The following is a 17,500-nucleotide window of genomic DNA, read 5'->3' as shown; positions in this document are numbered from 1 at the left end:
GGTCGAGCTGGAATGATGTGGGACTCGTTCCGTAAAATCCAGGAGACTCTGAATTGAATTCTTAGTTGTTAGAAAGAGACTGGAATGTCCAGGATTACTTCCAGATGTATACTCTGAAATATCGAGACTACACTGAGGAGGGTAGGACTCTTCCCACCCTTGTAAAAGGAAAGAATATTATAATCTGTAGGCCTATATATAAAAATCGATGTATGTATGTATGTATGTTCCATCATAACTCTGAAACGCATTGAACAATTTCAACCAAACTTGGTATACATATGAGAAGGAGAGAGAGAGAGAGAGAGAGGAGAGGGGGTGTTAAGGAAGAGAAAGGGGGAAAAGTGATGGCGAGAGTTACCCCGGGCAGCGCCGGGTTGTTCAGGTAGTGTATATATATATATATATATATATATATATATATATATATATATATATATATATATATATATATGGATATATATATAACGGACGTATGGCATTTGATGTAAAAAAACGGACGTATGGCATTCGAAAAAAAAAAAATTTACTGTAAATGATGACATTTTACATATAATTTATTAATAAATGATGATCGCTTCCTTCCCTAGAGGCCAGGTTGCTATGGAAACGTAACAATATTCTGTTGTTTTGAATTTTAACCTCTCTCTCTCTCTCTCTCTCTCTCTCTCTCTCTCTCTCTCTCTCTCTCTCTCTCTCTCTCTCTCTCTCTCTGTTATGGCAATGTTCTCTGCTCACTGCGGAAAAACGTGCGTTCGATTTCCAGATCGGGAGAGATAAGGAACGATATTTTTTTTATGATTATTTCAGGGTTGCTCAGTTGGTCTAGCCTGAGAATCAGGTACCTGGTTGTTCTCTCGATTGCTGTGATTTATCACAGATAGAGAGGAAAATCCCATAAGTTAGAAATCATTTCTCCATCATTATATCACATCATTATCATAAATGACAAAACGGTGGCCATCAACGAGGTAACCCTTATATTAATGGGGCGAAAGCATTCGTCAGAAGCTTGTCTCTCTCTCTCTCTCTCTCTCTCTCTGACACAGTGATATGTTTGTTTGGGCATGACCTCCCCATAGATGGACACGATCCCCTTACCGTACTAAGCTTTTTTTTCCCCAATGTTCATCCACACCTTCTTTTATGCTGGATACTCACCTAAGCCGTTTGCCAATCCTTAAAGGACCCCTGTGCGGCCCCCACCCCCCCCCCCCAAGAAACATTTACAGGGCTGCCAGTGACCCGTTCCCTTAACCAAGCCTCCCTTAGGCGTCCCAAGGACACGCGTACCAGGAAGATGACCATATCACCTTTGCCGTCGGGTGTGTAACGGTAATTTTTTTTCTCTCTGTCTCTCTCCCCCTCTTTATCTCCCTTTCTTTTTCCTCCGACATTGGCAGTAAACAAACGCCCTGCCGTTATGCGGAAAGACGAGAGGACGCTCGACCACGTCGCTGCTGAAATAAAAAGAAGAAGCGAAAAGGAGAAAGATGCTGTGTGCCTCCGCCCAGCCCTGTTGAGATATTTATTGCTCGGAGGAGGTTTCTGTGGCCCGTTTCCGACTCCTCCCTGCTTTGGGACTGTCAGTGGTGATAATAATAATAATAATAATAATAATAATAATAATAATAATATGAGATGAACAGGCTTTTAAATGTTTTTTATATGTTTTTATATACTAAGAAAGAATTACTGTAATAATAATAATAATAATAATAATAATAATAATAATAATAATAATAATAATAATAATTATAATATGAAATGAAATGAAAAGGCTCTCGAATGCTGTGTATGTAGATTTTAGTATAACGAGACAGAATTATTGTAATAATAATAATAATAATATGAAATGAACAGGCTCTCGAATGCTGTGTATGTAGATTTTAATATAACCAGATAGAATTACTGTAATAATAATATAATAATAGTAATAATAATAATAATAATAATAATAATATGAAATGAACAGGGTCTCGAATGCTGTCTATGTAGATTTTTAATATAACGGGACAGAATTACTGTTACAATAATAATAATAATAATAATAATAATAATAATAATATGAAATGAACAGGCTCTCGAATGTTGTGTATGTAGATTTTAAATATACCGAGATAGAATTACTGTAATAATAATAATAATAATAATAATAATAATAATAATAATAATATAATAATAATAATATGAAATGAACAGAAAATAATTTGAAACTGCTCACTTTAATAATAATAATAATAAAAAATTATAAGAATAAGAATTTGAAACTGCTCTTGCAGTGAAATTTTTAGCCGTATGTTCATCATTTCTTCAATAATGGAAGGGTAAGTTATGCAGTGACCATTTTTTTGGGGGTGAGCCGGGGGGCGGAGCCACCTCCTACTCGGGAACAACAAGCGTTGCTGTAAATGTACAGAAAAAGGAATATTAACCAGTTCTGAGTTTGGCAAAAGTCTATAAATAATAAGTGTTTGTTCGAGATTAATTATATTTTGCCGTGTGAATGGATAGTAATCATGAATTGTATAATTTAAGATTTTAATTCTGTTTCGATTTGGATAACAAAAAGGAAACGTTAATGTGGCTCGTATTGCCTTACCATTCATGTCCATTCATTGTATTGTAAACACTACCTTATCTCACTGAGTGGTTTAGATGGGCTTTGTATGTTGTTGTTGTTGAATGTTGTCGTGTATATGAACATTGCATTGAAAAAAAAAAGATGGTGATATCGATGGCCTTTGTAGTTGAGATGCAATTTCAGTATGCAAATGACTTGACCTCCGTTTTTTTCCCACTTTTACTGCTGATAGCACCCGAATGGTCACTGTGGCTGGTAGTTACAGTCATATCTATTCAGTATTCAGTGTGTTCACAGACTGTGGACTTTTTTTTTTTTTTTTTTTTACATTTATTGAATATCTTTGCCCCTTTTTTTGTTGTAGAGGGTCACTATAGAATAGGTTAGGTACGGATTAGCACATGCTGATGGCTCGGCCTGGTCACTTTTATTGCCGTTCGTGTAGGCACAGTTATTCCATTTATGTGAAAGGGAAAATGAAGAGATTCCTGGAGGTCTCTAGTTCGCGTAAAGGGATCTTTGTTGCTTATTCGGTTGTGTGATAGATTACTTTTCCTTTGGCAGGGCAGGCCTTCGACGTTCAAGATCATTTAAAATAAATAGTTTTTTTTTTTCCTGACTTTGGCGACCTTTGCAGCGAATTGGGCACTGCCAATTATTAGTGGACACTGTAAGGTCACAACAGGAATGAAAAAGGACACCTTGAAAGAATTGCAGAGAGCCGGAATACGAACATTAAAACACTGTATATATATATATATATATATATATATATATATATATATATATATATATATATATATATATATATATATATATATATGTTGAAAAATTTCACATCATCCTTACACACACACACACACAAATATGCACATGAATGCGAAAATGTACTTTACTGAAATGAAAAAGGTAGAAATATATATATTATAATCATGCGTATGACTAACTCAGTGAGTAACGCCATAAAAAAGGGTACGCGTCTGTGTCAGCGATTTAAATCACACGCGACAGGGCCTCTTTCTCTGCGACTGAATTCGTGCTCTCATGTAATTACACTCGTGGAATGGCTCTTTCATTTGGTTGGGTTTCGAGCATTCGGGTTTTGTTCTTTTAGGATACGATACGATGTCGAGAGCGCTCTTGAAATCTATTGAAGAGGTGGCGTCTCCGCCACTTGAACGGAGTTCAGGCCCTGTCGAGAGATGCTTGCCTACAAGAAGTTATACAGTATATGTTGGTAGTATTATGTAATTTATACATATATACACACATACATAATAAAATATATTCCTTCTATATTATTTCCTGGGCTAGCGGACGGCTCCACAGGAATAATAATAATAATAATAATAATAATAATAATAATAATAATAATAATAAAAACACGCCGCTGTAACAACAACAACATCACTTTCAGGAAACCTCACAAATGTCACTGTCACATTTATACTCCTGCTTAGTTTAGGATAAATCACTTTCTCTCTCTCTCTCTCACAAATGTCAGGGTAGCAGTTTATATATATCCTATATATTATAATATCTATATATATAGGACATCGAACCTTTCTCTCTGTCTCATGTATCTCTCTCTCTCTCTCTCTCTCTCTCTCTCTCTCTCTCTATATATATATATATATATATATATATATATATATATATATATATATATATATATATATATATATATATATATATATATATATATATATATATATACATACATGTATGTACTTTTCTACAGTGTGAATGGATGATGTCACATGTATTCCAGGTATATATCCCCATTAGAATAAGAATGCAAAACATGTGTTATCAACACCTGTGTTATATATATAATATATATATATATATATACACGGTTGAGAGTGTGAATGGATGTGTGTATGTGTGTGTGTGTAAGTGCAAAACATGTGTTATCAACACCTGTGTTAAGGAGTCATTTTCCGGTACTGTATGTTTGCAAAACATTTTATGACGTTCAATGAAAACATTTACGAAACGAAACAGATCATTCGCTCACCGGGAGACTTACCTGTTGTTCATTATCCAGCCTTTTCTGGACCGTTCGTTCGTTATCGAGTTGATCGTTTCGTTAGAGGGATTTTCGAACCCATCGGTCGTTATGACTCGTTTTACGTCCGGAGGTTATTGTGAGGTCATAAAAAGAATCCCCCCCCCACAAATAAAAACTCTACGGGAACAAATATCCCTTTTTTCTTCTTTTTAACTCTCATCCTTTGTCACGTTTCCGTTCCACTTTCATTCCGTTTTTGCGTCGCTTTCATCGTGCTTTTGCCCTTATTTCTTTTTTATTTATTTATTTTTGCAGCCTTTTATAACATTCTTTCACATTCCCATCAGAATTTTCCTCCGACAGAGGAGGTTCCAGCCAACTGTTTGAAGCCACCATAACTATATTGATATTTTTCCTGTTGCATTTTGGGGTACATGTTAAAGCGTTACGTGTTATTTTATTTTGGCCCGTGATAAATTTGACTACGGATGAATGTGAAGTTTATATTGCATTTCTGTCAGAAATTCATATTGTTAGGTAACACTCTCTCTCTCTCTCTCTCTCTCTCTCTCTCTCTCTCTCTCTCTCTCTCTCTCTCTCTCTCTCTCTCTCTCTTCCTACTTTTTGCACTTCGCTTATTATAGGACAAAAATCACTACAAATGGAAGGAAAGCAGACTAAGAATTATCAAATATATATCATACACAAATTATTGATTTAGATTTTTATTAAGCATAGTGCAATATATATATGTATGTAATATTTTTAACAAATTTATATCATTCACAAATTATTGATTTACATTTTTATTAAGCATAGTACAGTATGTATGTATATATGTACGTAATATTTTCGGGAAATCCATATAATGAATGTTTATCATCAAATGGGTTAAACTGTATACAATCTGGACTTTTTCACCGTCTTAGAGACGGGTTCAGGAGGTCGTTGTTTGCAAGAGAGAGAGAGAGAGAGAGAGAGAGAGAGGAGAATTCATTCAAGTCCAAATGTGTGTTTAGGGTCATGTGTCAGCTTCTTCCTCTGCTGCTCAACGTTTTTTTTTTTTCCTCCTCCCCATGCCATCTCGATTCCCTCGGGTCAATCAGGCACTCTGCTCATGCCCCATGCCCCCTGCCCGCCGGCAAAATGGCACCCCTCATACCCTTCGGCTGCAATCCCCCACAAATAGTAACCCACCTCCCCCTGTCTGTAACTTCATACCCGACGATTGCGGGGTGGGGTGGGGGGTTTCTGGATACGGAGAGGGTTGGGGTGGGGGGGGGGGATGCTTGAACCGCAAGCGGCAAGTGCCTTCGTTGCAGGAAATTGAAAAGCGCCGAGTTCGCCAAAGAAAGGATCAAGACGCCGAGTGAATCTGGACGTCGAATCATGAACGGGGAAGGAAGTGGGCCTTGACAGTTTATAACTGAGAGAGAGAGAGAGAGAGAGAGAGAGAGAGAGAGAGAGAGAGAGAGAGAGAGAGAGAGAGAGAGAGAGATTGTTATTTATTAACTTTCTATTTTGTTCTCGTTTTTCTTCATTATATTTCTTCCATTTTATCATTCCCAGTTGGACTTCCTTGAAAATGCTCTCGTGCGTGACAAGAGGTTATACAGTATATTATTATTTATTAAATGTTTTTAATCTCGATATATCAGAGAAGTAGGAAGCTGGTCTTGACAGTTATAGTCGAGAGAGTTTCTTTAATCTTTGTTTTTACTTCTGGTCATTCTTTATTGATTCTTCTGTGTGAGGGAAGATACACTGTTCATTAAATTATAAAACCATTTTTTTCTACTGTAGTTGGTTATTATATATACATATTTGTATTTTTGTTTGTGTGTGTGGGTGTGTGTGTGTTTTGTAGAGAGAGAGAGAGAGAGAGAATTATGTGGCAAAATTATCGGGAACCAAAATTCAGTGGCATGATAAGTCTCCCACTCTGTCACAGAGAAATATAAATCAAAGAAAATATATATATATGTGAAAACCACAGTGGTTAAGAAATTTGAATTCTCTCTCTCTCTCTCTCTCTCTCTCTCTCTCTCTCTCTCTCTCTCTCTCTCTCTCTCTCTCTCTGACTTCTTCTTCAGCGCAAATCATCACGATAAGGCGAAGAGAAAACGATATGAAGGCGTTCCCTAAAAATCAAGAGATGAGCAATTAGTTCCCCTTGGAAACTTGAGGGCCTCGACAAGGTAATTCTCTCTCTCTCTCTCTCTCTCTCTCTCTCTCTCTCTCTCTCTCTCTCTCTCTCTCAGAAATTCTCATCATCGCGTATGCCTGAGCCAGTTCCTCCAGCCCCTAGTCCCGATTACCAGAAGCTTTGGTCTCTCTGGTACCTATTATTGTTAACCTAACGTAGCTTGCAGTTCATGTCCCACGTTTATAGAGTATTTCATCGTCTATATTAGCCCCCTTCACCCTTCCCTTCCCCTCTCTCTCTCTCTCTCTCTCTCTCTCTCTCTCTCTCTCTCTCTCTCTCTCTCTCTCTCTCTCTCTCTCAAACCCCGTCTCCTTCCCTGGAACTTCTCCCTTGCCGTGTCCGAAACTGTGTCTCCCTTTGAAGTGACCAGATAGAGTCTGAGTTATGCCTTTGGCAGAGCGTTCGCTTGCAAAGCAAGCATGAATCGGCTGCTCGTTTGCACGTGTGTTTTTTTTTTTTTTTAAATCGTTGCGAGCCTCTCTTATCATTTTCGTATGTTTGTTTGTTTTTTATTTTCGTGTATTTTACCGTCTTTTTATGCTGTTGGCGTTTTCGTATCCGCGAAAGTGTCCTGATACAGTTGCCTCTTTTTGGGGATAATCGTTACCCAGGGAATTTCACGCGCAGCATTAAAAGAATTCCGTTTTACTGCAGTCATTTTGCTGTGAATTTTGTACATGTTACCAGTATATTAACTATTTATGGGTCGCAGTGCGTATTTACGGCGCGTTATGTAATTACGACTGAAAAATCAAATTCATTTCTGTGGTTTTTATTGCATAACGGAGGTTTTTCACCGTAAATCTGGGATATACGAGAATGCCCTTATTGAACTGTGAATGTTGCCATCGTAAATCAAGATGATTACCTGTCAAATTAAATAGCTTATATTTTCGGTTTCGTTTTCGCCGTGATAATGGATTATATATATATATATATATATATATATATATATATATATATATATATATATATTGCAAATGCTGATGATCAGGCAACCCAAGCCTTTTTCTAGCCCAGGCACGAAGAAGCAGTGAAGCTGTACATTTTATGGGAATTTCAATATCTTTGATTCTGTCTATCTGTCTATCTATCTATCTATGTGCGTATTTGTTTTTAGTTTTTGCAAAATGGAATCCAGTGGGCTACGATAGTGAATGTCAATATGGACGTTGAAAGAATGGAAACAGCTGATTTCTATAGGTTGCTGGAAGTATATATAACGGACGGTGGTCGAATCAGAAATGAGCTGAGTCATGGAACGGGTAAATGAAGAAGGTTAGTATGGTGTGTGCAAAAGATTAAGAAGAGAGACTTCGAGTGTCTGTAGAAACCAAGGTAGGAATTTATGAAGGGAAGCGAGTGTCTGTAGAAACCAAGGTAGGAATTTATGAAGGGAAGCGAGTGTCTGTAGAAACCAAGGTAGGAATTTATGAAGGGAAGCGAGTGTCTGTAGAAACCAAGGTAGGAATTTATGAAGGGAAGCGAGTCTGTCCAAGGTAGTTTATGAAAAGCGAGTGTCTGTAAAACCAAGGTAGGAATTTATGAAGGGAAGGAGTGTCTGTAGAAACCAAGGTAGGAATTTATGAAGGGAAGCGAGTGTCTGTAGAAACCAAGGTAGGAATTTATGAAGGGAAGCGAGTGTCTGTAGAAACCAAGGTAGGAATTTATGAAGGGAAGCGAGTGTCTGTAGAAACCAAGGTAGGAATTCATGAAGGGAAGGTGTCTGTAGAAACCAAGGTAGGAATTTATGAAGGGAAGCGAGTGTCTGTAGAAATCAAGGTAGGAATTTATGAAGGGAAGGAGTGTCTGTAGAAACCAGGGTAGGAATTTATGAAGGGAAGTGAGTCTGTAGAAACCAGGGTAGGAATTTATAAAGGGAAGCGAGTGTCTGTAGAAACCAAGGCAGGAATTTATGAAGGGAAGCGAGTGTCTGTAGAAACCTAGGTAGGAATTTATGAAGGGAAGCGAGTGTCTGTAGAAACCAAGGTAGGAATTTATGAAGGGAAGCGAGTGTCTGTAGAAACAAAGGTAGGAATTCATGAAGGGAAGCGACTGTCTGTAGAAACCAAGGTAGGAATTTATGAAGGAGAGCCTTGCCAACCCCCCCTTTATGAAAGTGAAATGTGGATGTTGAACACGAACAAAAGGTTCAAGTTGTTGAGCCGAACTGTTTGGGTAATACACGTGGCGTAAGAAGAATTGAAAGGTTTGAGAAACGAGGCGGTAAAAGTTAGCACAGGTGAAAGGATTGAAATAGGTCGGTCATTTGAAGAGAACAGGATCATAGGTTGATGAAAAGAGCGTATAGCCTCACTCAGAAGCGTTAGGAGATATGGCGTATATAAAAGTACGGAAAATAACAGCCTTAGTATATAGGAAGCGTAAGGGCGCTTTCAAGATACAAGCGATTGGCATTGTGTGCATGGGGATTGGACATTGCTTATGAATATATGATATGTGAAACGGCAAGTGTAGAGGTGATTTTTATGACAGTGACAGACTGTCATGCTTTCTTCTCTAGAGACACTCCACATTACTGGACGCGTCCTAATGTTGATGAAAGAGAATTAATAATTGGAGGTATGAACACACCTTAACACTATACATGAATTTGGAAAAATAAATGTGAAACTGCAAATAAATATCACAAAAAAAGTCTTAGTAATAATAGGCCGGTGGAGTAGCATTCTCAGAGAAGTCCGGACTCACTCTCTCTCTCTCTCTCTCTCTCTCTCTCTCTCTCTCTCTCTCTCTCTCTCTCTCTCTCTCTCTCTCTCTCTCTCTATATATATATATATATATATATATATATATATATATATATATATATATATATATATATATATATATATATATATATATATATATATATATATATATATATATATATATATATATATATATATAATGTGTGTTTGAGAGAGAGAGAGAGAGAGAGAGAGAGAGAGAGAGAATTTCGTCAAGAGTTTATATACCAGCAGTCAAAGGATGGAAGCATTCAATCATCGATTTGTCTGAGAGAGAGAGAGAGAGAGAGAGAGAGAGAGAGAGAGAGAGAGAGAGAGAGAGAGGGGGGCCACCGGACGACATGGCTGAAGTGAAAGAAAAAGGGAATTAGAAGATCGATTTGTCAGGAAGAAAAGGAAGTCCGTATGTTGAAAGAGAGGTGTGTGTAGAGAGAGAGAGAGAGAGAGAGAGAGGGGCGCCCATCCAAAAAGGCACAGGTGCACTCCTGACCCCTGGGCCTCATTGATATTCCCCGCCAATGCTTCCTGCTTGCAGCCGAGGCCAAACAACACATAACCTGACCTAACCCGCGCGGATGATGGCTGAGGCATCGCCAGTGGTCTTGCAAATGACGAGACGAGTACAGCCGAGGAGGCTGCGTCTCTCTCTCTCTCTCTCTCTCTCTCTCTCTCTCTCTCTCTCTCTCTTTGTCGGGATGTTTTTACTTATTAGCATAGGGCTAGCAGCTTCATCCCAGATTCCTAGTTAGGGAATCTCTCTCTCTCTCTCTCTCTCTCTCTCTCTCTCTCTCTCTCTCTCTCTCTCTCTGAATGCGTCCATCCTTTGACTGATAGTATATTGACACTCTCTCTCTCTCTCTCTCTCTCTCTCTCTCTCTCTCTCTCTCTCTCTCTCTCTCTCTCAGACAATTCGATGACTGAATGCTCCCAGCCTTTGATTGATTGTATATTAACTCTCTCTCTCTCTCTCTCTCTCTCTCTCTCTCTCTCTCTCTCTCTCTCTCTCTTAGACAATTCGATGACTGAATGCTTCCATCCTCTGATAGTATATTAACTAACTCTCTCTCTCTCTCTCTCTCTCTCTCTCTCTCTCTCTCTCTCTCTCTCTCTCTCTCTCTCGGGACATTTTTACTTACTGGCATGGGGTTAGCAACTTCATTCCCAATTCCTAAATAAGGAGGACGTACCGGTAGGCTCCGGAGTCACCCCTCTGAGGGGAAAAGTCACCGTAATGAAGAGGAGAATATTTATGCATCCGAGAAGTGCCTTTGATATGCACGTGAGATCTGCATACGATGGAAGTTGACTGCAGGGTGATGACGTTGAGACTGAATATTTTCTCGAGAAATATTTTAAGTTGAGATTAAATATTTTCAGGAGAAATTGTCATGACAAAGAGCGGGAATGATATTTTTAAAGTTGAGTTTTAAATATTTTCAGGGAAATTAACAAAGAGCGGAGTATTTTTAAAGATTAAATATTTTCAGGGGAAATTGTCATGACAAAGAGCGGGAATGATATTTTTTAAGTTGAGATTAAATATTTTCGGGAGAAATTGTCATGACAAATGACTCTGAATGATATTTTTCAAGTTGAGATCAAATATTTTCAGGAGAAATATTCATTACAAAGAGCCGAATGATTTTTTTAAGTTGAAATTAAATATTATCAGAACAAATATTCATGACAAAGAGCGGAATGATATCTTTTAAGTTAAGACCAAATATTTTCAGAAGAAACAATTAAAAAGAAAAGAGCAGAAAGATGAGATAAAACAATAATGAGATCTGCAATCTCTTTTCCTTGTTAACTCCTATTCCATGTCAAGGGCTCTCGTGTCTTCCTTAATCCCCGAGTCAAGAGGGAAATGCATTTGATGTTTGAGAGAGGATCCTTCAGTAAGTTAAATCCCTGTACTCTTCATTGGAGACGTTGCTTTTCTTTAGCAGATGTTTTTAGTTTATTTATATACAAATGTTTATTATTTGGACCCGAGTAGTGGAAGTATTTGTGAACATGCCTGAATTGTAGGGATGATGTAGTCTGAGAAATAGTTTCTCCAGAATTTTTCTCTTTGCAAACCGTGTAGGATACTTTCCGTCGTTTGCATATCTGGGCAGTGTATTTAATGGAGGAGGGTAAGGCAGCAATTAATGTCATTTTAGACCAGTTCTGTTAACCAGAAAAAGTATTTTAGATTAGTTCTTGACCATTAAGTGCTGGATTGTAAATTGTCTCAAATAGAATTGTGTATTTTTTTTTTTTTTTTTTTTTTTTTGTTATGAGTAAAATATCCTCTGTTAACATTATCAATCTCCCCGACTCCGCGGTCTTGTTAAGCTACCTAATAATAATAATAATAATAATAACAAATTTCTGGAATTGTTTGTTAATTCCCAATAATAAGATAATTTGAAAATTGAACGACACAGCGACGATGACTGATGCAGGATTGTAACATTGTAAAATCACTAAAGAGAAAAATTTATTTTTTTTTTTAAACAAAAAGTCTTCAAGAATCATATTTTATTTCAGCGAGTCCAGTGTTCAATATTCATTAGGTAAGGGAGTCGTTATCATGACGTTTCATCTTGGTACCTTGTGGAAATTGCATCGTCTACTGTGGCGAAATGTGCTACATTTATTTATTTCTATTTTTTTTAACCTTTTGAATTTCTTTTGTATGGCCCTTGGATAATTTTCTTGTTTTGTACGTAACAGTCAACTTGTACGATAATTACGAGTACAACACGTGAAGATAATCCGTTAGGGTCGTCTGACCGCGTATATATATTTTGTTCGCACGCTGCGTGGTAATGTTTACGCCTGACGCAGTAATGCATATTCATTACACCCTAATCTCGTCATAATGCGACAGCTTTTTACAGCGGTGTTTTCACGCCGTGCTCTGCTATTAAGGATAATCACAAGAGTCTTCTGAGAAGCTTTTTGAGTCTTCATAAGTCAGCTGAAGTTATTAACCATTTTGGGCGCTCGCTCCGCCCTCTAATAAGTCGAGGTAGAATTTCACACTCGAAGGCTGCTCGTCTGAGGGGGTTGGAGGATTGAGCAAGCAAAGGTTCAGATAGTGGTTTTGATCCTTCTGGCAAATTTTGGCCTTTTTCTTTAGGTTGTATTCTTTTTTGTAGGTTGTATTTTTTTTAGGTTGTATTCTTTTTTTAGGTTGTATTCTTTTTTATGTTGTATTCGTTTTTTAGGTTGTATTTTTTTTTAGGTTGTATTCTTTTTTAGGTTGTATTTTTAGGTTGTATTATTTTTGGGTTGTATTCTTTTTTGATTGTATTCTTTTCTTTACGTTGTATTTTTTGGTTGTATTCTTTTTTAGGTTGTACTCTTTTTTTGTTGTATGCTTTTTTAGGTTGTATTCTTTTTTAGGTTTATTTTTTAGGTTGTATTCCTTTTTTGCAGGTCGTATTCTTTTTTTTAGGTTGTGTTATTTTTTTAGGTTGTATTTTTTTAGGTTGTATTCTAAACAGTTTCTCTTTATCATCATATTTTTAGTACAGTGTGTTTCGTTGTCGTCATTATTTTCAATTCAGTATTATTACAAATCCACATTCGGCGTGTTGTTATGTTTAATCTCATTATTACTGCTGTTGTTTGGTGAACTTTGGTCTAGAAAAATGTGAAAATTGTGAATATAAGCTTCCAAACCAGCAATAAAATAGGATGATAACGAGGAAACGAAAGTTCCAAGGCGCCACCTGTCACGGTAGCACCCATCCCTCCACAGGAGCAAAAATACAAAAATGAATTATAAAAATTGTCAGTTCTTTGAATTCTAGTGCATCCGGTTTCAATTTCCATCTAACCAATGGAACAACAATTATTTGAGTGATTGTGAGGATGAGGATGATAAATTTCTTCATCCCAAGGCATTCAAGGATTGTTTTTGTTACAATGATATTTCAGGGTCAGTGAGGATAATTTTTTTTTCTCCATTTCGTGAATGCCAGATCATATTTAGTATAAAAACAACTTTAAAGAAGCGTTGTAAAGTTATCGTTGATAATTACTGAGATGGTGATGCCTTAGAATGACACCAGATCACTCAGTTAATCTAATTGATTGCAGTTGAATTCAAAGGTCATCTGTGTAACCAATTATCCAGACCCTATTTCCGTCTTTATCTTAAACCCCCTTAAGGTAGCTGATCAGGTCTACTCTGTAGATATTATTTAGGGCGTTGCTCTCGAGAGCCTCGTAATTCTAGCTTCATAAAATTTTACAATCCTGTAGTTGCTATTTAGAAGTCCCTAGCTCATTGGTTAATCAGTTTGGTCGGCCTTACTTGTAGAATGTGGGAAATGTGAACGATTGTGTTTCTGAAGTAATGGAATTGCTTTTTAGGAAAAGTTTGTCACAACTTGAGAATGGACGACAGTTAACATGAATTTGTTTGTAGTGACCGGACTTAATATGAGTTGGCTAGTATTTAACACACACACAAATATATATATATATATATATATATATATATATATATATATATATATATATATATATATATATATATATATATACATACATACATACATATATATATATCTATATCTATACATGTTTACATACCAGCTTCCCGTCCAAGCCTACGCACTGCGTTTAAGGAAGTCGATACCCATTATGCCCGGGAGAATTGCAGCTTGCTAATGAAGTGGGATGGTTTTGCGCATCGGCCGTGTGTCGACTACTTTGCATTTTATGCAGATGACCTTCGCAGGAGATTATAGGCCGCCGTGTGTGGGAGTTGGTCGGAGGTGTGTGTTTTACCGTTCGGCCACTGGACCTGTTTGTACACTGCCGTGTACCCAGATATGGGTTGTTTTGTGTCCGAGTGTGTATATGGGTGTGGTGTACACAGGCGCACACACGTGCATGTGTATATGTATGTACGTATAATAAAACCTTAAGCCGTGAATATCTCCTTTATATAAATTTCACTTACCCTTAGGGAATAAGATACTCCCCCGTAGGAAATAAGATACTCCGAGGGTAGTTACCTTGGAAATTATAAATCTCATCTATCCTTAACAGGGTTCGAACCCATGCCATGTTGGGTTGATATACGGTTGACAGTGGGATTACCCATTCACCCATCGAGATGACTGATCAGATAATGTCGCTGTCTCCAGAGCTTATCATATATTACTCAATTTTTAATGTTTAGGAGTTTTTTTTTTTTTTGGTTTAGTGTTTGAAGATACAAAATGTCATGTGTAAAATTAACAAGTTATCCCTCATATCAATATATATATATATATATATATATATATATATATATATATATATATATATATATATATATATATATATATATATATATATATATATATATATATATATATATATATATATATTTATTTATATTTATTTGTATATTATATATATATATAAATTTATGTATGTATACAAATGTAAATATATACAGTGTATGTGTTTGTGTGTACACTTATTAACGTATTTTATTATATCTGTTAAATAATAACTTAAATACTTCCAACAGGTGTGGGTGTGTTTTTCACTTACAAGACATCCGTGAACTGATATATACATTATTATTTTTTGTCACGGTATTTCAGCTGAGAAACTTAAATTATCTTCTTATGATAATGTAAGTAATAACAAAAGTTACAGTGAATCATAAATCCTCGAAAGAATACAGAATTAAATGAACGAGCAGGTATCAAAAGAGAAGTTGGTCGTTCTGGACCACATGGTAGGGATGCATTTGGAGAAAAGATGATATTGACCACAAAGCAATTATTGCTGGAATGGTTCGAATTCATGATAGTTTTTCAAAATGGTGAGTTCAGTTGTTTGGCATCCTCGTGTCATTATGAAGCCCAGGCTTGAAGAAGGCGGTGGGGCGGGGAATGAAAAATATGAAACATATTGCTTGAAAATTCGTGGCGTAAGTTAAGCCTTGCTAGGGGAGCTAGCTGAATGATTTTAAAGATTTGTTTACAGTTTAATTCGATTGCTTAATCTGGATTGAGAATTCGTGACGTAAGCTAAATGATTTTAAAGATATTACAATTTAATCCGATTGCTTGATCTGGATTGAGAATTCGTGACGCAAGCTAAATGATTTTAAAGATTTGTTTACAATTTAATTCGGTTGATTAATCTGGGTTGAGAATTCGTGACGTAAGCTAAATGATTTTAAAGATTTGTTTTCAGTTTAATTGGATTGCTTAATCTGGATTGACAGTTCGTGACGTAAGCTCTATAAATGATTTTAAAGATTTGTTTACAATTTAATTCGATTGCTTAATCTGGATTGAGAATTCGTAACTTAAGCTAAATGATTTTAAAGATTTGTTTACAATTTATTCCGATTTCTTAATCTGGATTAAGAATTCGTGACGTAAGCTAAATTATTTTAAAGATTTGTTTACAATTTAAATTGTTTAATCTGGTTTTAAAGATTTTTAAAGATTTATTTACAATTTAATTCGACTGCTTAATCTGGATTGAGAATTCGTGACGTAAGTTAAGCATTGCTAGTGGAGCTACCTAAATGGTTTTAAAGATTTGTTTACAGTTTAATTCGATTGCTTAATCTGGATTGAGAGCTCATGACGTAAGCTAAATGATTTTAAAGATTTGTTTACAATTTAATTCGATTGCTTAATCTGGATTGACAATTCGTGACGTAAGTTAAGCATTGCTAGTGGAGCTACCTAAATGATTTTAAAGATTTGTTTACTGTTTAATTCGATTAATTCGATTGCTTAACCTGGATTGAGCTCTTGACGTAAGCTAAATGATTTTAAAGATCTGTTTACAATTTAATTCGATTGCTTAATCTGGATTGACAATTCGTGACGTAAGTTAAGCATTGCTAGTGGAGCTACCTAAATGATTTTAAAGATTTCTTTACAGTTTAATTCGACTGCTTAATCTGGATTGAGAATTCGTGATGTAAGCTCAATGATTTTAAAGATTTGTTTACAATTTAAGTCGACTGCTTAATCTGGATTGAGAATTCGTGATGTAAGCTAAATGATTTTAAAGATTTGTTTACAATTTAATTCGATTGCTTAATCTGGATTGAGAATTCGTGACGTAAGTTAAGCATTGCTAGTGGAGCTACCTAAATGATTTTAAAGATTTGTTTACAATTTAATTCGACTGCTTAATCTGGACTGAGAATTCGTGACGTAAGCTAAATGACTTTAAAGATGTGTTTACACTTTAATCCGATTGCTTAACACAGACCTAACGCCCTCCTCCTCCTCTTCCTCCCCCTCCCCGCCACAGGTGAACGGCATCGACGTGAGCGGCCTGAGTCACTCCGACGCCGTGCAGGTGTTCCAGGAAGCCCAGGAACCCATCATGGTACAGGTGTTGAGGCGCCCCCAGAACACCACCGCCTCCTCGGCGACCACCACCTCTACCACCACCACCACCGCCGCCACTTCGTCAGCGTCCACCTCGGCGACCACCACCTCCACCACCACCACCACCTCCACCTCGACGGAGGGCGTTCTCCATCCTCCTCCAGCAGGTGCTGCTTCTGCTACTACAGCAGGAGCATCAGCGGGCGCCCCGCCTCCTCCTCCTCCTCCCCCGCCTCCTCCTCCATCCCAGGCCGGTGCTTCTTGCTCCTCCACCTCGAAGCCGGAGCACGAGATTGAGAGGAAGGGGACAGGAGCCGAGAAGGATCCCGCGGGAGGCGAAGAAGGGACCGAGGCCGCCTGCATGTGCAATGGCGTCACGACAGGCACGCAAACAGAGGTCAGTCCTTGTTATTTTGTTCTCTCTTTTTCGTTTGGGCAGATGTTGGTTCCTCTCTCTCTCTCTCTCTTTTCCACGTGACGTTTGTCTTTCGTTTATTTTGATCACGTTTCTTTTTGAATACCTGGTAGCATTATATATATATAATTTATTTATTTATTATTTATTTATTTGTTTATTTATTT

General features: G+C 37.0%; 1 protein-coding gene across 2 annotated transcripts in view; it reads left to right on the top strand.

Annotated features, from left to right (window-relative positions):
- Slip1 (SLo interacting protein 1) overlaps nucleotides 1-17,500 on the top strand; it is a 99,763-nt gene that overhangs the window by 47,938 nt on the left and 34,325 nt on the right. The window contains exon 2 of one of the 2 annotated variants that reach the window (XM_067083085.1): nucleotides 16,839-17,315. The exons of the other annotated variant lie outside the window; for it this stretch is intronic. Within the exon in view, the coding sequence (XP_066939186.1) occupies nucleotides 16,839-17,315 (477 nt within the window). The remainder of the gene's footprint in view (nucleotides 1-16,838; nucleotides 17,316-17,500) is intronic. 2 annotated transcript variants of the gene reach the window in all.

This window comes from Macrobrachium rosenbergii, chromosome 40 (assembly GCF_040412425.1).
Source record: "Macrobrachium rosenbergii isolate ZJJX-2024 chromosome 40, ASM4041242v1, whole genome shotgun sequence".
NCBI lineage: Eukaryota > Metazoa > Arthropoda > Malacostraca > Decapoda > Palaemonidae > Macrobrachium > Macrobrachium rosenbergii.
This window is presented reverse-complemented; position numbering and strand designations above follow the sequence as displayed.